Source organism: Callospermophilus lateralis, chromosome 16, assembly GCF_048772815.1.
Source record: "Callospermophilus lateralis isolate mCalLat2 chromosome 16, mCalLat2.hap1, whole genome shotgun sequence".
Classification (NCBI taxonomy): domain Eukaryota; kingdom Metazoa; phylum Chordata; class Mammalia; order Rodentia; family Sciuridae; genus Callospermophilus; species Callospermophilus lateralis.
Genome location: NC_135320.1, coordinates 90592523 through 90612497, shown reverse-complemented (window position 1 = coordinate 90612497; position 19975 = coordinate 90592523). Strand labels below are relative to the sequence as shown.

General features: G+C 57.3%; 1 protein-coding gene across 2 annotated transcripts; it reads right to left on the bottom strand.

Moving 5' to 3' along the window:
- Positions 1-653: 653 nt before the first annotated feature.
- LOC143382177 (lymphocyte antigen 6E-like) lies at positions 654-3866 on the bottom strand. 2 transcript variants are annotated; one of them, XM_076836127.2, is made up of 5 exons: positions 3771-3866; positions 2389-2592; positions 2140-2244; positions 1607-1726; positions 654-1509 (listed from the first exon to the last, which is right to left on the bottom strand). In XM_076836127.2, the coding sequence occupies exons 3-5, from the start codon at positions 2189-2191 to the stop codon at positions 1289-1291; spliced, it is 393 nt and encodes a 130-aa protein (XP_076692242.2). In that variant the 5' UTR covers positions 2192-2244; positions 2389-2592; positions 3771-3866; the 3' UTR covers positions 654-1288. The 2 variants fall into 2 exon arrangements, with proteins under 2 accessions (XP_076692242.2, XP_076692241.2); XM_076836126.2 differs by lacking the exon at positions 2389-2592 and having other exon boundaries at positions 3771-3853.
- Between the last annotated feature and the right edge of the window lie 16109 nt (positions 3867-19975).

Genomic DNA, 19975 nt, shown 5'->3' with positions numbered 1-19975 from the left:
CAGAGCATCCTCGGCGCTTGCGGGGCAGGGCTGTGCTCTAGGCAGACCTCCTCTGCAGGCAGCCTGCCCCAGGCCTTCAGGGCACTGGGTGGAGGTCCTGGACTAGGGGCAAGGGACACTACATTCACAGGTTTCAGAGTCCTGCTGTGTGTGCTCATGGAGACCGCCATGCCCTGTTGGGCTCCTAGGACCTGGGCACAACCAGGGCTGGGAGACCCTGCCACTGCCCAGGAGACTTGGGACAAGTCTAAGATGACAGGCAACCCTGCTGCCTCACCAGCCCTAAGCCAGGAGCTCAGCCTAGCACAGGCCAAGGCCAGGGGTCATGCTTCCTGGGGGCACTAGCCTGACCCACCTTCTGTGGGGGTCTCCTGCTCCTCCATAGGTCCTGGGGACAGCGGCCCCACTCTCAGAGCTCCTCAACCCAGGCTGCTGCCCAGGACTCACCCTGGCCTTGTGGATGCAGACCCACTCAATGGACCTCACTCCAGGGCAGGGTCAAGGGCATGGCAGTGGTCACAGGCCAGGAGATCTCCTCCTCTACTGCCCCATGGGGCCTCCATCTAGGACTACACCAGAGGACCTCTGCTCCTGCCTCCAGGAGGTAGACTCAGAGGCCGGCTGGTAGTCGGCTGGAGAGGTGACTACCGCAGTCAACAGGGGTGGCAACGTTTTATTGAGGCACTGAGGCAGCAGCGGGGTGCCAGTGCAGGAGCAAGGAGGGGCAGGTAGGGCTCAGCAGGACTTGGGCGGGAAGCCCATGCCTGGAAGCACTGGGAGCCCCCCGCCCCTAAAGGCTACCCCTGAAGTGAGTGCAATGTGGGTGCAGATGGGGGGGGGTCTGGTGAATCAGGGTTCTGGGGGCTGCTGCTGCCCTGGACTCTCCTGTCCCTCCCACAACACCACCCCAGGGTCTCGCGCCTAAACATTCACAACACGCTGGTGTCTGCCACCACCCCACACTCAGTGCGCTTAGGGCTGATGGCTTAGATGTCCCTCTGGTGTCCACAAGGCTCAGTCCTGCCCTGGGGGACCCTAAGACTTCAGGGGAACCCTCATCCCTTCCTGGTTCCTTGAGAAAGGTCACACAATTGGCTGCAGAAGTGAGGGCGGCTGGCCCCACATGGGGTAGGGGCTGTGCAGGGGCAGGTGCAGGGGGTGGTTCTGGCCCAAGGTGGGGGGATCAGGCACGCCAAGGGGCTGGAGGCTCCAATAGCCTCCTGGGATCTGCGAGGGATGGGGCTTTTCTTCCTGAGCTGGGGGACATGGGGGACTCAGGTCCAGGAGGTCAGGGGCTCAGTCTCAGCAGAACCGACAGCAAGCTGAGCAGGAGCCCGAGGCCCAGCAGTGCGGTGCTGGCCCGCGGTCCCCCGCCGGCGGCACTGAAATTGCACAGGAAGCTCTGGCAGCAGTGGGTGCCCACAGACGCCACGCCGAGGTTGACGCTAGGACCAGGGCAGATGGGGGAGCAGCCCTTGTTCAAGGTGTGTCCAAAGTCCACGACATTCCCTGCAGGAAAACCAGACTGTGAGGGGTCGCCCTGGCCATGGGAGACAGCCAAGGGGTCAGGTGGGGCGAGGCTGAGGTGCTCCCGGCCAGCACTCACCAATGCCAGCAGAGGCAGATATAGTCACACAATAGTTGTCAGAAGAGGAGCAGACGGTGGGCTTCAGACAGTAGAGATTGCTGTTCTGGTTGACGCAGGAGAAGCACACCAGAGAGTGCACTGCAGAAGGAGGGACACTGGGTGACACCTGCCTCCTGCCGGAGGTGGCCTCCAGTGTGCCTCCCAGGCCTGCCCTCTGTACCCAGCCAGCTGTGGGCATTTACTGAGCAACAATTACACACCAGGCTCTGGGCTGGGTACCAAGACAAGACAATGACAAATAACACCAGACCCTGGCCCTTGTGAGCTCAAGTGACCCCCCCAAACACGGGGTGACAACAGTGTGGCCTGGCCAGTGTTGAGGCTTCCCTAACGCTGGAGGCAGAAGTGCCTGGCTTCACTGGGGAAGAGGAGCCAGAAGGTCCCACCGAGGCTGTCCTGGGAGGACCACTGAATGACCGCCCAGGGGTCGGGGAGAGGGAGCCGGAGGAGGGCATGGTCTGTGAGAAGGTCCGGGGCCCAGGGCATCGCACCTGGCTCCAGACCCAGAAGGGCAGCCAACAGCACCGGCAGGAAGACCCTCATGCTGGAGGGGACAGATGGCCGTCCACAGGCACTCAAAGCCAAAGACACCTGTCCTGCTGGGGGAGATGCACCGTGTTAGAGGGCAGCCCAGGTGAGGGATATCATCAAGATTTTTGGAATCCCACGGAAACAGAGGCCCAGGGAGTGGCCAGAGCTGAGGTGGGGAAACGTTGGTTAAGGATACAAGCTATCAGTACCCTGCTTTCCTGGGGTCAGCTGGGTCCTTGAGTCTCCACTCCCCTGAGGGTAGGCCTGGGGCTGGGAAGGGCTCAGTGCGGTGGCCACCTGTGGCCAGGCTGACACACAGCAGGACAGGCACAGTGTGGCTAGGGCAGAGCAGGGGCCTCCTCTGGGCTGCTGTCCTGCACCAGGCGTCCTCTCTTGGGCAGGGGTCAGTGGCACTGGGTGGAGAAGAAACTGGGTTTTGATTCTCTGGAGAACTGCAGAAGGAGTCTGGTACTCAGACCAGCCCTGGTCGGGGAGAGGCGGCCCAGAGGCCCTGGGATAAGGGGTGCAGGTCTTCGGAGGAGACTCTGGAAGGGAAAGCTGCAGGCCGGGTTTGTGCAAATGGGCCCCAGGCCTCTCCCATCCAGCTTGAACCTCTACTGACATCTTAAGAGTCTGGAACAGGAGTCCCAGATGGCCCATGTTAGTGCCAAGCTCAGCCGCGTCTGTCCCTGCCACCAGGCAGCCCAGGCAGGAAGAAGTTCTTCCTCCATAAATAAAGTGAGGCTGTGGTATGGAGGAACCCTGAGCTGTCTCCAAGGAAGCTCTGGCATGCACAGGGACAAACAGGTCCAGCAGGCATCCCCAACCACCCACTGGGGGCACCTGACCAAGCAAGCCCCAGGGATGAGTAAAGGCATCCACTGGGGTGGAGACCGGGAACACCTATGTTTCTGGATGGGCGAAGGAAAGGCAGCCAGGGGGAGCCAACAGGCCCAGGGAGCAGTGCCCCTGGGACCCAGGCCCAGCTCTCCTGTCCCCGGAAAAGCCAGGAATCTAGTGGTAGTCAGCCCAGCCAGGGAGTCAGGAACCGGTCCAGGCCTCCAGGGACCAGGTGGCCCACCTCAGGAGGCACCTCCTCCGCAGGCATAATGTAGGTCGAAACAAAGCCATCCGCTCCCCTCCCTAGGGCGGGCTCCAGCCCCCAGGTAATCAACCCCCCAGGTAGTTAATTCTCCCCCTTCCGCCAGGGGCGCTCCCCAGGTTCCCGGCTTCCTCCTCCAGTCTGGCAGGCTGTCCCTCCCCAGACCCCACGCGGGAAGTCCGGCTGCCTGGAGTTGGGTGATGGGCCCCGCGTCCACTGGGAGAGGGCCGGGCAGCGGTCTTCGCCGGCTCTGCCCAGATATTCGGAAACATTCGGGGAGGGCTGGGACATGGGAGGAAAGGCTCACCCTGCGGAAGGCCCGCCGGCAGCCCCCGACTCCCAGCTCCCTCGGACCCTCCCTGCGCCTCCGCGTGCGCTCCCCTCGCTGGTCCCCTCCCTCCCCGTCCGCGCGCACTGCGGCCCAGGCGGCCCGCCGGTCGGTTCCCCGCAGGTTACGTGGGCGACCCTGGCCGGGCCCCACAGACTCACCGCCGGGAGGACGCAGGCGCCACGGCCTCGCCGAGCTGCCCAACCTCGCGCGCTGCGTACGGCGACCGCAGGAGCCTCCTCTGCACGCCGAGCGCCGCGCCGGATAGGGAGGCGGCGGGCGGGCGGGGCCGGGGCGGCGCGGCGGGCGGGGGGCGGTCTCCGCAGGGTGCGGGGGCGGGCCCCGGCGTTGTGCGTGCTGGGGGCGGGGGTCTCGGGGGACGCGTTCCTGACCCGAGGATCGTCCAGGTGCCGGCCTACAGGGGTCCAGTGGCTGCGCCGCTGGCCCTCCATCCTGTGACACTGACTTGGAGCCTGTGTGCCCGCGGCGTTCCCAGGTTCCATGTGACACCCAGAGAGGGAACTGAGAACTCAGTAGCCCCTCTCTCGCACAAGGTGGTACCTGAGTCCCGGCGGGACCCAGCCTCCCACCGGGTCCACCAGATCCTGCCACGTGCCTGGCCGGTGCTTCTCGCTATCCAGAAGGGAAAGCCCGGTGAGGCTTAACTGGCGACCAATCAGTGTGACAGTCACTGATGCCCAGGCTTATGGGGGCCAGACCCGTCTGCCCGAGCCAAGATGCAGTGTGGGAATCCCTTGGCTGAATGGGTGGGTGGGGAGGGTGAAGAGGCCAGAGGACTTAGCAACACCGGGCCCTAAGCCTGTCCTTAGCCTGCACCTGCTTCCACGCTGGGCTGTCCCTGGGCCATCCCCAGGTTGGGCGGCCTTGCGGGAGACCGGATGAGGTTGGGATGGGAGGTGGGGGATTCTGGTTTCTGTGCCCCCTGGCATTGGTTTTGACAGATCTAACTGGAACCTCTCCTTCTGGGCACAGGGCTGCCTCCTGTCCTGCCAGGACTGGCCCTAGGAGGGACACAGCCTCCTGTGTGCTGCAGCAGCCATGGGGTCCACCAGTCAGCCTGGCCTGCCCCTGTGCAAGGGCACCAAGACCCTTTAGAAGTCCCAGTGCCTCTCCTCCCCTCTCCCAGAGCATCAGCTGTTGTGTCTCCAGATGCCCAGGAAGCTGATTCTCAACCTGCACTTAGCCCTGCAGCCACCCGGGACCCTGTCCTCTGCTCCACCCTGGCAGGCCAGGCAGGCCGCTGTTTGGGGACACCAGCAGGGAGCTGTGTCTGGCTGCAGGCCCTCTGCAGAGCCCCCTCCATGGCTGTGGGCGGCTGACTCTCACCACCCCTTCCCTGCAGTCACACTTCGCTTTTCTATGGCACATTTCCTGTAGAAGCAGTCCCACCTGGCCCTGCAGTCCTGCTGGGTGGCAGCTACAATGACAGGAGGAGGGAGGGCCCCAGGGAAAGGGCTCCTTAGCTCCACTCCCAGAGGTGGGGGGAGACACAGTGGGAGTGTGAGGCAGGGTGTTAGGGCAGCCAGGGAGGGCTGGGGCCAAGGCCAGCCCTGTAACAGGCCTGCCATTGGAGCCAGATAGGGGCACATTCAGTGGGCGTGAGTCTTCAGGGACAGTCCATCTTCTTGCATGGTCTCCAGGATGCCTTCTCACAGGATAGGGGCTGTGAGGATGGCCTTAGGCCCGAGCCTAAGCAACTCACCAGTACCCAGGCTCACCAGGCACACCCACATATCCCTCCAGTGTGGCCTCAGACAAGTCACTTCCCCTGACCCTGATCAACAGAGTGGAGCCCCTGGCAGGCTGTCCTCGCCTGATAAGAGGGAAGGGCGAGAAGATGGGGGCGGGGAGACACCAGACCAGATGCTTCTGACTCCAGGGTAAATGATGTCACTGAGAAATCCAGTGGTAGCCGATAAGGATTGAAAGGGGGGGCAAAAGCCCCCAAATTTAGTAAAGATAATAGAGCAAATGAACAGGGATTCAGCCACCCGAAACAAGGATGCACTCGAGCTGGAGAGCCTGCTGAGGACCTGACGTCCCATCACTTGTCATCCTTCCTGAGCCTCTGCGTGATCCTCACCACTCTCAAACTCTACCACCTCATCTGGACCTTGGTGAGAGCCGCAACTTCTCCCTAAGACCCCCTCCTCAACCGGTTGTCCACTCCATGCCAGGAAAAGCCTGCTTGGTTCCGGACCTGGTCACCGCAGTCTGAGTGGGTGGGCATCTGCTGGACATAAAGCCTAAGAGTGCCTGACCTTACAGAGCTAATCCCCACTTGTTTAGCAGGTCCTTACCAAGGACCTGGCAGAATGTTAGATAGGTCATCTGTAACTGTCCTCCAAGATGTGGATGACACCCTTCTATGTGCACACCCAGGAGGAAGGCCAAATGGCCACTCCAGAGCTCCTGGTTACCTGGCTGGTAGAGGGTATAAGGTGTCCAAATGGAAGCCCCTGTGTGCCAACCTCAGGCTCAGTGTCTAGGATCACAACTGTGTCCAGGAGTCTGCGGGGGGCGAGGGGAAGAGAGGACTGCCTGGCAGGAGCACACCCTCTACCCAGACCATATGGCAACTCAGGATTCCTGGGGTCGCTGGACACCGCAGCTTTGGATCCTGGGTATGGAGTTAGCCAGACCCCTTCATCCACTTCTCAAGGAAGCCCAAGGCGGGGGACCACCCTAACATGGGAACCAGAGGACGCTGAAGCTGTCAAAGCCCAGAAGGAGGCCTTACCTCACCTCCTGCTCAAAGCTGCCTACGGAGCAGGAATCCAGTCTGTGAATGAAAGGGGGAATGGCCTTAGGGCAGATGACAGAAAGGAGGGCCAGCTCAGCAGCCAGTGGTGTCTCAGCTGAGAGCTGGGTGTGGAGTCTGAAGGTGGTGCCCTTCCCCGTGAGTGGAGGCTGCCCAGGCCTTGCTGGTCCCGGAGACCACTGAGATGACCCTAGGAAGGGATCCTACTGCTACGCCTGGCGCTGCGGGCTTAAAGAGCACTCTTGCCCCTTCCAGGCACGCTGCCCCTGGAGCTCTGAGTCTTGTATTCTCCTTTTAAATAGAATTCCTGCTGCTTCTTACCTCTGTGGTGTTCACCATGTTCATTCTTTGACTCTGTGGAACATGGACCAATCCCATGTCCTGTTGCAACACAGGTTAGATTAGATGCTGGACTGACAGAATCACCTCTGGAACTGTTGCAGGTCCAGGGAGTGTGAGGTTGGGGCCCATGTTTCCTGAAGGAACGTGGAGAACAAGGGGTGTCGCCAAGGAAAGGTCTGAGTTCTGGGAGAAGAGGGGAACTTGGTTCAGGACCAGAGGGCTGCTTGGCACACACAGTGGAGGAGAATTTCAGCAAGTGTGGGTCAGAGGTATGGAGGCTTCTTCAGGGCAGTGTAATGCCAGATTCAGATTCGTGGGACCCCAATAGACCTCCAGGAGCCAAATCCGATGCAATCACACAAGAGTCTTTATTGCAAGCTCGAGCCTGGACTCACAACCGTTCCGATGCAGCGGTCCCAGGGAGTGAGTCCTGGTCCTCTGTGTAGGGCATGATGTAACGTGGGGCATGTGGCATCAAAAAAGAGGAACCCTAACTTGCTGGCTGCTACCCGCTTCCCAGTCCTGGGACCACATGTGGCTAAGAGAGCACCTGGCAATTAGCCAGAGGGCATTGCCGTGGGTTGTGATGAAGAATCGGACCACCTCTAGGACAGGCTCAGAACCCTTCTGCCCTCGCAGACAGCTCTGTCTCCCATTACAGCCTGTAGGATGGGTGTACACGTGAACTCTCCCCACCCTGCTGACCTTTACCCTGACTGGCTCCTGTACATGATATCCGCTGTGTGTGTTTTCTCAATAAATGAGATCCTGCTTTGACTGTTCTCCCTGGCGCGTCTGATGGTCCTGGCGGGGGAGGGAGGGAGGGAGGGCTGGGTGCGGGTGGCCAGTCCTTTACCTTTCTTGGCCTGTCCTGGTCGGGGCATGCTCCCCCAATCTCTCCCGCAGGTCAGGAGGGAACAGGGGGCTAAAAAACCCAACACTTTGTCCAGTGAGATTTTATAGGTTTTAGGGGGATACTCTATGCGTCATAACAGCACACAGCAAATCATTCCACACCGCAGGAAAGACAAACAACAACCCTTAACATTGATTAGCACATTCACTGGCGGGAACAAGTTGGGGAGGGGTGATTGGCTAGTACAAGAGGGGAATTCCTTAGAACTGATTGGTTTAGGCCACGGGGGAGTACGTGCTGAACTACATGGTTTCCCAACATGTTATCAACCACCATAAACCACTGGGGGGTCATCTAGCATCCCAGGTATTTCCCTGTCTCATGCTGATTGGTGGCTGCTAGGGGGCTGCTATGGGTCCCCACCTAGCCTGACTGAGTCAGGGACACCTGGCTCCACAGACCTCTCCTGTTATTTACAAACAACTCAGCAGGGTGGGTCTGTGCCTAGGAGTGCTCTGTGGGTCTTTCCCAGGACAAGGGTCACGCCCCCTTCCTCGGGACAGGCCTTGAGGTAGAAGCTGGTTTCTCAGAAAAGGAGTGACATCAGTTTCTCAGCAGCAGAAGCTCAGTCTGGGGCGACTGCAGCCTCCCTTGGTGTGGGTGTCAGCGTTTGTGGGGTTGGGGTGGCCAGAGGTGGAGCCTGGACAGACCTGCGCAGCCGGCCAGTCCTTCCAGCCTTGGCTTTGCCCTCATGATACTTTGGCCAGGCCAGGGCGGGGGTGGCCAGGGCCCAGCGGGGCCGCTGAGCTGTGCAGGGCTCCCGGGCACTTCTCGGGAGACTGCTCTCCCTTCCCTTTCTGTACCCAAATCCCCACCCCACAAGTGCCCTTTCTAAAGGGTTCCACATCCAGGGTTGCCAGCCAGACCGAGGGGTCCAGAGCGACACGGGGAGCTGGCCCTGGTGGACCCACTCACATTCCATCCGTGAACGCCCGGACTCTGGGAATCCACTTCTTATCCACCGGGCAGCATGTGAATGGCCAGGCGCTGCCTGTCCTTTGATTTGCACATTGTGGTGTGCAGCTACCCCGGGCTGCCCAGAGCCACATGCAGAGGCTTCCTGCTGTGACCTAGTGGCTTCTCCTTCTACGTGCAGACCCGGAGCCATGACCTGTGTGGCCAGTGCTCTCCTGCTTGGCCTTCCCCCTCATGTCCCCAGCGCCCAGGCCAGCCCCTGCAGTGCTCACACACTGGGGTGGGGAGGTCAAGGCCTCGTGCCTCATGGGGACAGCTGTGCAAGGTTTGTCTCTGCAGCGCGGCCCCCTCCCCAACTCCTGGTCAGGCGGCTCTTCCACCTGCCTAAGGAGCCTGGGGTGTTGGTGAGGAGCCGCCCTGAACCTGCCAGTGGGACTGGCCACCTGTCAGATGGCCCCTCCACCCTTCCAGGGCAAATCTGGTGTCCAAGATTTGACTCTCTTGATCTTTCTGTCTGGATGCCATCTGGGGACAGTGGCCATCCATGGTGTGGCGTGGGCCAGGGCCAATGGCATGGCCGTGGTCTGCTATGATTTAGATGTGAGGTGTCGCCCAGAAAGAAGCTCCTGTGTGACACAAAGCAAGAAGGTTCAGATGATGACGGTCTGACCGTTACCTGGGTGGTGACTGCAGGCAGGCGGGGTGTGGCTGGCGGAGGTGGGCGTGGGGGGCGTGCCTTTGGGGTGTGTTTTGTGAGCTGAATTTAGTCTGTCTCTGCTTCTTGGTGCCATGTCCCCAGCTGCCCAGCTGCCTCCTCCACCATACCCTTCTGCCGGGATGTTCTGCCTCACCTCGAGTCCCAAGGAATGGAGACTGCTGCTTAGGGACTGAGACCTCCGAATCTGTGAGCCCCCAATAAACTTTTCCTCCTCCAAAATTGATCTTGACAGGTCTGTTGGTTGCAGCAGTGAGAAGAAGTCAGACATCCTATGGCTACTGTCTGGTGGACCCCTGGTCACCGGGAGCCTGTCCCACTTGGGGGTTCTGGACACATGCCTGTGAGGGAGCCGTCTGGAGCATCGCCTCTGAGCTGGAACCTCCCGGGTCCAGAAATGTCCACCCCAGCAGGACCCCAGGACCTGGGGGGCCAGGGCATGCACGGCAGCCCTAGCTGGCTTTCTCTCCCAGCTCCTCCTGTCCTGGAGGTCTGGGTTTGCATTCTGCCGTCCCCTGTGTCTGAGGACAGGACCTCTGGGACCTCTTGTCTTCAAGAATCCCCGTGGCCTTCCGTCCCTCCAAGGGCTTCTAGAAGCTGGCCAGCCTCTGTCTCCTGGATTGCTGGGTCTTAGTGTCCCTCTGTCCTTGCCTTGAGGACTTTGTGTTTGAGAGGTGCCCTCACCCCTGCGCTGGCCTTGGCCTCCTCCAGGCACACACTGTCCGAGTGGACAGCCTCCTGCCCCCTTGTGGAGACACCTGGCACCCCCTCTGCGGCCTGGTGAGTGGGACTGTAAAAAATAACTTAGTGATTTTCCTTGGGGGAGGGTTTCCCTCCCCTCCTGCTGGCCACCATCCACTCTAGGTGTGTTCCCAGCAGGCCCCCTCCTGAGAGGGTCCCAGGTGGTGAGCAGAGCTTCCAGCCAGCAGGCCCGGGGCCAGCTGCTCCCCGCTCCCTCCCCCAGCACCCAGGCGGCAGCAGGTCCCTGTGGCCCTGGAACCACCTGGCCCTTTCTGCCCCTCGATTCTGCCCTCCCGACCTTCAGAAGTCAGTCCTGTCCCCAAGGCTCCCTGCCTGGCCCTTCCCTCACCTCCCCCCGCGATGCTTATGGATGTCCTGGTGCTGCTAGGCAGCTGGTGACCAGCAGAGGTTGTACAGCAAGCCACCGCGGGCTTTCATGGGCTCTTTAAAACCCTTCGGAGGAATTTAAAGGAGACGCTGTAGGAAACATCAGAGGCCCAGGCCTGGAGGGTGAGCAGCCGCGGGCAGGGTGCTCCTGGGGCTGACCGGGGGCAAGAAGGATTCTCAGGGCTGCCCCTCACGGGTCCTGTGAGGCAGCTGACACTGTTGCCGAGAGCTCGGTCCTAGCCCCGATGCAATCCAGTAATGAGGAGAGGAAAAGGAAAAGAAGGTTTATTGCTTTGCTAGCAAATGAGAATCACAGGGGACTCCTGTCCTAGAGGCCGTTCCATCAGCAGGAACCCAGGCTTTTAAAGAAGTGGTTCTGAAGTGGCACCCCTTTCTCCACCGTGGCTGGCTTTAGGACTGTCAGCAAAGGAGTCTCTGCAAAAGAGTCCAGTGTAGACAAACTTCCTATTTTCGTGTCGCGCTGTTTTACCTGGTCACTGACCGGGAAGGTATCAGCACTCCAGGTGCTGGACACCCCCTTACGAGTTTTTCACAAACATGTATCCTGTATAGTAGTTTGTAGAAATGTGCAAACAAGGCCTCTGGCCTTGAGCTGGGCTTCACAGAGATGTCTACATTTTTAAGATAAGTCACCAACTGGGCTCCATGGTAACAGCTGGCAGGGGGAGGAAAGAAGGGGAGAAGAAGCTCTCCCCTTCTCAGGTGTTGTCCTTGAAGAGTTAACTTGCCCAGAACAGTGAAAGAAAAAGCTGCTTTTATGTGAACTTCTGCAGACTGTGGACTTCTGCGCCCCTCCCCTTACATGCTGGGTATAAAACTCTGAAACTCCCTGAACTCGGGGTTCAGGGGATTGATTGATTACAGCAAAGGCTGTGCCCTCTGATCCTGGCTGCAGCCAGATAAAACTGTTCCCTGCTGTCTTGGGTGCCTGGCCACGTCTGTCCCTGCAACAGTTCCAAGGCTACCTCCTGTTGGAGTTGCCCTCTGTTGAAGGGGTGGCGATTCACTTCTTAATTTGGGAGACACTCATAGTCTGAATTGCTTCATTCCTGTGGTCAAGGTGTGTACTCAGGGACAGATAAATCTGCCTGGCGTGGGGAAGAAGGGTCATCCTGTTCCCCCTGAGATTAGGGAGGGGAGAGGCTGAGGAGGAGCAGGGAGAGGAAGAGAGAGAAACACGTCCATTTTAAAAATAAGTCACAGTGGCCCAGCAGCAAGGGCTGTGTTCCAGGTGTGAAGTGGACACTTACAAAGCTAGGAGCTTGGCAGAGGGGTCTCCATGCATTTCAGAAGGGAGGCCCTTGGTGGTGCAGGATCACTAAGGTGACTTCCAACCCCATTGTCCACATCATCACAGGACGGGATTGAAGATGAAGCCCCCAGAATAGGGGGCCCACCATGACAGTTCCACAGAGGACCAAATAGGGCCAGAGCTCCTGGCCAAGGTGAGGGGGAACTCAACCCCGGATTGGCGGAGAGTGCAGAAGGCAGACCCCAGCTCTTGAGGCAAATGTCTGGACACAGCTTTGTTCCTTTGTCATTTTCCTGCTCGGAAAGGACACACACACACACACATACACATTCTCTCTCACCCTCTCTCTCTACCTCCTTCTCTCTCTCTTTTGTGCTATTTCCCTGAGCCTCACTTTACTCCACCATGAAGAAGTCATCTTGCTTGGTTTTGGTGTCAGACTTTCAGTTTTCTTTCGTCAGAACCCAAGACCTGCGGTCTGGCGCACGCGCTCCCTGCTCTCCCGTGACAGCACTGGGGCCTGGAGACAAGGCCCCCGTGGCTGCTCTGGCCGGGCCTCCCCCAGGCCTGGGTGCCCGAGTGTGGGGAGCAGGCTGCACCCTGCTTGGAGGTGCTTCCCGGTGTGCACAACAGCAGCGTCAGGCTGCGCCGAACCCGAGTCACTCTGTGTTATAAAGCGGTGGTTTACCACTGCATTTTGAGTGCCAGTGTCAAGGTGACGATTCTCTACACCTTGTTTGTACAAGGGAACAACCATCATCTGCTCTGCACCAAAGGCACAAGCTAATGTATAAATTAATCATGCTAAAACAACCACCCACCTGTGAATGGACCGCAGTATGTCAGAAGCACACAGTGCATCAGCCCGTACCCAAGCAACAGCAGCAACAACAAAACAGGCCTGTGAGCTTATCAAAGGCTCCAGACCACCAAATGAAGCAACCCCTCACCGAGACCCAGAAAAGGAGGAGCCCCTGAGCCGGGTACACTGGCCCAACCTGTAATCCCAGTGATGCGGGAGGCTGAGGCAGGAGGGTCACAAGTTCAAGGCCAGCCTCGGCAACTTAGTTAGGCCCTGTCTCAAAATAAAATATACAAATGTCTGGGGAGGGCTGGGGATGTGGCTCAAGCGGTAGCGCGCTCACCTGGCATGCATGTGGCCCCGGGTTCGATCCTCAGCACCACATACAAACAAAGATGTTGTGTCCACCGAGAACTGAAAAATAAATATTAAAATTCTCTCTCTGTCTCTCTCTCTCTCTCTCTCTCTCTCTCAAAAAAAAAATGTCTGGGGATGTGGCCCAGTGGTAGAGTGCCTGGGTTCAATCTCCAATACCCCCCAAAAAAGAAGGCGCACCCGAGGTAGGATGCAGCAGCACGCACCGCATATCAACTGTGCCAAGGACGTGGCCTCTTCCCCTGCCCGTGTCCGGTGGTTGGCTAAGGCAGGCCTAGGTCTTGGCCTGTCTGTCCCCACTCTGCGTCCCTCTCCTGTGCCGAGTCACCTCATATTCTGTGAATGAGTTCTGCTTGACAGACATCTGGGAATGAGTTAAAGCGCCCCAGGCCTCAGCAGCTCCCAGCCCAGGCCCACCTGACCAGTCGTATGATAAGGATGGATCAGAACACACCTGATCCAGTTCGCCTGCTGGGGCTGCAGTGAAAAGCCTGGGGGACCTGTCTGTAGCCCCCCACCGTGTGGACCCCGGGCTTGCCCTCATCCACCTTTCTATAAAACCTCAGTTGGTGCCACCCCTTGAGGAAGGCTCAGGGTGTGATCCGCTGGTCTTTGGGATGCTGTGCTCTGTAGGTTCCTTTCACCTTTGTGCCTGGGACCTTTTCTGTTTGGATTTGGGGGAGAGTGGCAGGACCTAACTTGTTGGGTCCCCAGAGTCAGGTCTCTGGCCAAGGATTCCAGTGTAGACCATCTAGTGAACTGTCCTAAGAGGGCGGGGGTGACCCTCTGACTCCTTCCCTGGACGCCATCTCTCTGCTTGACGAGGTCCACCTGGAAACAGTGTCCGAGCTGTCCGAGCCTGGCCTGGAACAGACTCTTCAGCTGGCCACTGGTCTTACGGGACCGCCTGCGGGATGCCTCTCTGCTCTCTGCCTCTGCTCTCAGTCCAGCCTCGGCGAGCCCTGTGGCTGCCTTGGCCCCTCCGGTGGCCTGTATTGTGTCCCTGTGTGAAGTGTGAGGGGCCACTCAAGTGCTGCAGATATTGCAGTTAAGATTGGAATAAAAGAACTGAGGACCGGGACCAGGGCAGGGACAGACAGTGAGGGAAGGCTGGAGAGCTGTCCTCTGTTTTTTCCATCCCGGTCCCTGTCTGCCTCACCTGGAGTTGGGGCACGTTTCCTGCTGGGTGTCTCCCCATCTTGTCCTGCGGCTTAGTGTGCTTAGGCAGTTACAGGTTGAGACATGGCCTGATGGCCAGGGGCCAGTACTGCAGTCTGCCTCGGGGTTGGTCCCATCTGTTGGTGTCCACAGGGTGCTGTGCTCAGCTGAACGAGGGCGGGCAGGGGGTGACCCAGGCTCTCTGGTGTTCCTCTTCTCTGCACCCACCCCTGCACTGCAGGGGCACATTCCCAGGTGCCCCTGCAGAGGATGCACAGCCACAGCTAAATCAGGAAGGGGAAATGGCAGGGCGCTGAGTGTGAGGAAAGTACGCTGTGTCTAGCGAAGAAGGTGGTGAATGTGAGACCGTTGAGGGAAAGAAGGAAAATTTTAGCCAGATGCAGTGGTGCACGCTGAGGCAGGAGGATCTCCAGTTCAAAGCCAGCCTCAGCAAAAGGGAGATGCTAAGCAACTCAGTGAGACCCTGTCTCTAAATAAAATACAAAATAGAAACCGGGCTGGGGAAGTGGCTCAGTGGTCGAGTGCCCTGAGTTCTGTTAGTTGCGGAGCAGGCTGAACAAATGTTAGCTGCAGCCTGGGCTGAACTCTCGCCCTCACCCTCCCTGCCTGGTTCCTTATCGCTGTTTGCCTCAAGTCTTAATGCTCAGCCCCACTCAAGGCTGAATACTCGACATCCCCCCACCCCCCACCGTCTGGTGCAGCGGAACCCCCATCTAGCCCCTGCCCAGTCGGTCTGAAGGCAGCGATGACACCCTTAGCAACTAGTATGATCCAATCACTGAGGCCACAGGCAGCTTGCAACCCAGAGACCCCATTAGATTTTGGCTATAAAAACTCTCCTCCCGGGCCCCCCTCTCTTGCTCTCTCTTTCTTCTCTCACTCTCTCTCACTCTCTTCTCTCTTTCCTCTCTTTCTTTCTTCTCTCGCTCTCTCTCTCACTCTCTTCTCTTTCTCTCTCTTTCCTCTCTCACTCTCTCACTCTCTCCTCTCTCTCTCACTCTCTCCTCTTTCCCTCTCTTGCGCTCTCTCCTCTCTTCTCTTGCTCTCTCACTCTTTCCTCTCTCTCTTCTCTCTTTCCTCTCTTATCTCCCTCTCTCTCTCCTCTCTCTCTTATCTCTTTCCTCTTTCTTCTCTCTCTCTCTCTCTCTCACTCTCTCTCTTCTCTCTTTCCTCTCTTTCTTTCTTCTCTCGCTCTCTCTCTCACTCTCTTCTCTTTCTCTCTCTTTCCTCTCTCACTCTCTCACTCTCTCCTCTCTCTCTCACTCTCTCACTCTCTCCTCTATCTCTCACTCTCTCTCCTCTTTCCCTCTCTTGCGCTCTCTCCTCTCTTCTCTTGCTCTCTCACTCTTTCCTCTCTCTCTTCTCTCTTTCCTCTCTTATCTCCCTCTCTCTCTCCTCTCTCTTCTCTCTTTCCTCTTATCTCTCTCTCTCTCCTCTCTCTTCTCTCTTTCCTCTCTTATCTCTCTCTTACTCTCTCCTCTCTCTCTTCTCTCTTTCCTCTCTTATCTCTCTCTCACTCTCTCCTCTCTCTCTTCTCTCTTTCCTCTCTTGCTCTCTCTCTTGTGCTTTGCCCCCTTGCTCCGCCCCTTTCCTCCTGCCCCCTGTCAATCACACACTGCCACAGTAAAGATCTCTCTGGGTCACTCTGAGTGCCGTGGCCGCTTTCCTTTCAAGTCCAATCCCTGGTACGCCCCCCCAGCCCCCCAGCCTCCCCTGCCCCGTCCCCCGGGCGCAAAAAGGTGAATTTTGATTCTAATAATAATCATGGTTCCCAAACAGAAAGAGGTGCAGTGTCCTCTAAGGGCTTGGACCAAGGGTGAAAGCTGGGAAGGGTGTCACCAGGTAGGGCCCCTGGGAAGCTGCGGCTGTGCCAAGCCCCGCAGCCCCAGTTCCTGATGGGACCTGTCACTCAGAGTTACAGGCTGAGTTTATCAGAAGGGATAGGAAAGGGGACAGTCTCAGGGGAGAACGTGGTCCTCTCCCAGAGGGGAGGCAGGCCCCTCCTGCCCTTCAGTTTTAGGGGTCCCAGGGAAGCTCCAGAGTCCCGCCCAAGTCCACCTTCTGACTTGACTGGCAGCACAGGAAGTCTGGTGGAGTTCGAGGTTTTTCTAGAGAATGGGCAGATTTCAGAGGCACATCTGTGCAAAAGGACAGTGTGATCCCATTAAATGACGAGAGTTTTCCTGGAACCCTGACCTCTGACCCACTTTTTCTTGTGTGTGAGTGTGTGTGTGAGTGTGTGTGGTGGTCCTGGGGATCAAACCCTGACCACTGGGCCACACCCCAGTCCTGTCATTTTATTTTGAGACAGGGTTGCTGAGTTGCACAGGCTGTGCCAACATGCAGCTGGGTGGACTCTATCCAAACGGCAAAAAAGCAGTTGGCCTCCAATGGCAGTGACCTTCTCGTGGGTTCAGCCACATCAGCCCAGCGTCAGAACCACAAGGAGCATCACTGCAGGTGAAGGTACTGCACGAGGGTTTAGAACGAGCAGAATTTGCTGCAAGTGAAGAGAGACGTTCCTTGGAAAAGAATCTGCTTTTAAAAGTAGGACATGCAGAGGGAGTGTTATCTCAGGAAGAGGGGAGAGGATGGGCGACTGTTTTTAGAAAATTCTGTATTGGCAGAATGCGCGACGCCAGGCACAGGGCGGCTGCTGCCCGCACTGGGAGGAAGGGAGGAAGCCAGGTGGGGAGGTCAGGTAGTCACAGAGTGACGAGGTCGGTGATGACAAAATGGGCCGGTGGTCAGCGTGATGAGAGGGTGCTGAGAGCCATTAGCCAAGTAGGTATGACAATTTCCTTGCCAGCGTACCCCATGTTGCTTAAATGGGGTAAAATGAACTTGCCTTAGACATTTTGCAGTGACATTGCATGTGAGGTGACCTTGCTCAAGGACCAGGGCGGATCAGGGTTTAGGGTGGATCAGGGTTTTAGGCTCTCCTTGGATTTAGGGCGTTCCCTGTTTAGGACAATCCGGGTTTAGGGCGGTTCCAGGTTTAAGATTATTCCTGCTGGGAATAGGGCGTATCCTGCTGCCTGAGTTCCCCGTTGAGTTCTCCGGGGATGCAGAGAGTATTTGGGCAGAGAACGTGGATTTCCCCAGAACGTGATTGTAGAGTGTCGGTGTGAGATCGGGAATAAAGAATTGCTGTTTGAATCTGCAAATCTGTGAGTGGCTCGTGATTTTGTGTCCAGCCAGACCGCGGCAAGAGGGTGAGGACTGTTTTTCAGGGAGAGAACAAAGGGTGCTGAGGGTGTTTTTCCAACAAGCTCCGAGTTCCTGCAGGAGGCACTCAGGTGAGGAGGTGTTGAGGGCTGTGGGGGCGGGCTGTCCTCTGCCACTACGCTTGCCTCCGTGTTGCGCCTGGTGTCCATTCCTCCTGGACTCCTGGGCGCACACCCACCACAGGGGTGTGAGAAGGGACCAGCGGTGCAGGGCAGGGCCTGAGACAGGCTTGCCCACAGACAGCACCCCACTCGGCCAGCGCCCCAGGAGAGCGCCCCGCAGCGGCAGTCCTTGGGGAAGAGGACCACGGCGACGGGAAGCAGATGGCGATGCTGCAGAGCCACCCCCACCAGACCCCGATTCCCTTTCTGATGGTGAACTAAGAAATAAGACTGAGTCGTGGCCACAGAGCTATGGAGCCTGCTCTCTCCCAAGTCTGGCTTCTTGTCTGTACTTCTGTTTGTGCTGGGGATGTGTGTACTCAGGGTGCAGTGCCACCAAGCCACATCCCAGCCCTTTTTATTTTGCATTTTGAAACAGGGTCTTTTTTTTAAAAAAAATATTTTTATTTATATTTTTAATTCTAGATGGGCAGAACACTTTTATTTATTTATTTTTATGTGGTACTGAGGATCGGACCCAGGGCCTCCCATGTGCTAGGCAAGTGCTCTACCACTGAGCCACAGCCGCAGCCCCAGAAACAGGGTCTTGTTAAGTTGCTGAGGCCAGCCTTGAACCTGTGATCTCTTGCCTCTGCCTCCTGGACCACTGGGATTTCAGGGATGTTAGGTCAGTTTGAGGTGCTAAGGGACAAAGCACCATGCGGGAGGCCAACTTTACAGGTGACTGAGTTACACTCCCCAGCTGGGTGCTGAGGAACTCAGTCACAGAAATGGGTGTGTCTTGCTACAGCCCCAGGGGTGAAGCTACGCTCACCTGCTCCTTTGTAATATAACCCCTTGCCCTGTTTAGGATAGAATCTTCCATGGAAGTGCCTTGTGTGTGTCCCCTCCTCTTACTGTGCCCTTGGGTGTGGCCAACCCAGGTGTCAGTCAACCTGCTGACAGTGGACATCATGAAGATACTCAGCCCCCTGAAACCTGACCCCTGGTCTCATTTGAATAGCTTCTCCTCGATAAAAGGGGTCAGCACGTGCTCTCGCTCTCTCTTTCTGCGGACCCTTAAGCTCAGAGGAGCCGTCACAGCAACCCCAAAGAAAAAGGTCTTTGTGTCTCTTGTGTGGTGATTTCGTGCAGCCCAGTTAGCCCAGTTTAACTAGAGTGACCCCTGAGCCTTTTAGTCGCAAGAACAAAAACCCGGCAGCACCAGGCAACCCGCACTCGAAGGAACTGCCAATCAGGCGCCCACAGACAGGCAGTGCCGGTGCCTCCTAACCACCTGTCAATCAGTGGGGTCTCCTGACCAATCCTGGAAGGACACGGATCTCAGCAAGACCTCTCGACCAGCACCAGGAGGACAAGGGACCCTAGAAACCTCCCTTTCCTGTCCCAAGCCCTCCCGCCCTGCCATAAGCCCAATACAATTCCAATCTGGCTGAGCCTGGGTGCGACTCCCCTGGACCTGCTCTGTTGGACTGGAGGTCTCCCCCAGAGTGAATCTCCATAAAGCCTGTTCAGCTGCTTTGAATCTGCCTCCCTCTGGTCACCAGGCCTGACCTTACAGCGCCCTCATTTCCAGCACTTTCTACCTCTATTACAGATAATTCTGAACATGGGAAAGGGTTTGTTGGATTTGTTGGGAAGGAACTCAAAACTGCCTGGCTTCTGTAACATGACCATCTGCTTAGCTCTCCACACAAGAATCTGTGCGCTGCAGAACAGCGGGACAAGCCAAGCTGTCACAGAAAGCAGGGAGCTGAAACTCCAAACCTCCGTCCTTGTGTTCTGACGAAAGAAGATTTAAAGTTGGACCCCAAAAGCTATGCAAGAGAACTTGTTATAAATGAAAGTGAAGCAAGGAGTCTCAAGCAGAGAGCACCCCCCCGGAGCATGGCCGTCTCCCAGCAGGACGAAGGAGACCGCTGTCTCCGAACTGACCATGGTGGGATGTTTACCAGGAGACCTGTCTGGTCCGCCTTCACGTTGGGCGGTGGAGTTTTGGACCTTAGTTGGTCCTCTCTGGAACTGTCCTGGTACCATCCTATTTAGGGGGCTTCATCTACGAGTCCATCCCATATTAATGTGGGCACTGGAGTCCACAGCTGGCCAGAAGTTACCTTGGTGCACCTGGACTAAAGGAGACTTCCTTCCCAGGCACATGGAGACCCCTTTAGCCATACGTCCTCGACCCACATCAACATCCACGGGCCCTGTCAAGGGTTGGTCCCATTGGTCATTTTATTCTGCTCCTTTCCCCATTAGCTCCTTTGCTAGTTTATTTTCTACAGATTAACTGCCACCCTTTGCTTTCCCATCTACTTTGAAAGTAGTTTAAAGAAGACCCTGAATTAATTTTTTAAAATTATTTGGTACCAGGGATTGAACTCAGGGTACTCTGACTGAGCCACATCCCCAGCCCCCTCCTATTTTGTATTTTATTTGGAGACAGGGTCTCACTGTGTTGCTTAGCGCCTTGCTTTTGCTGAGGCTGGCTTTGAACTCGCCATCCTCCTGTCTCCCAAGCCCCTGAGATCACAGGTGTGTGGCACTGCGACTGGCATCCCTGAAGTAATTTAAAGAACACTTGTGACC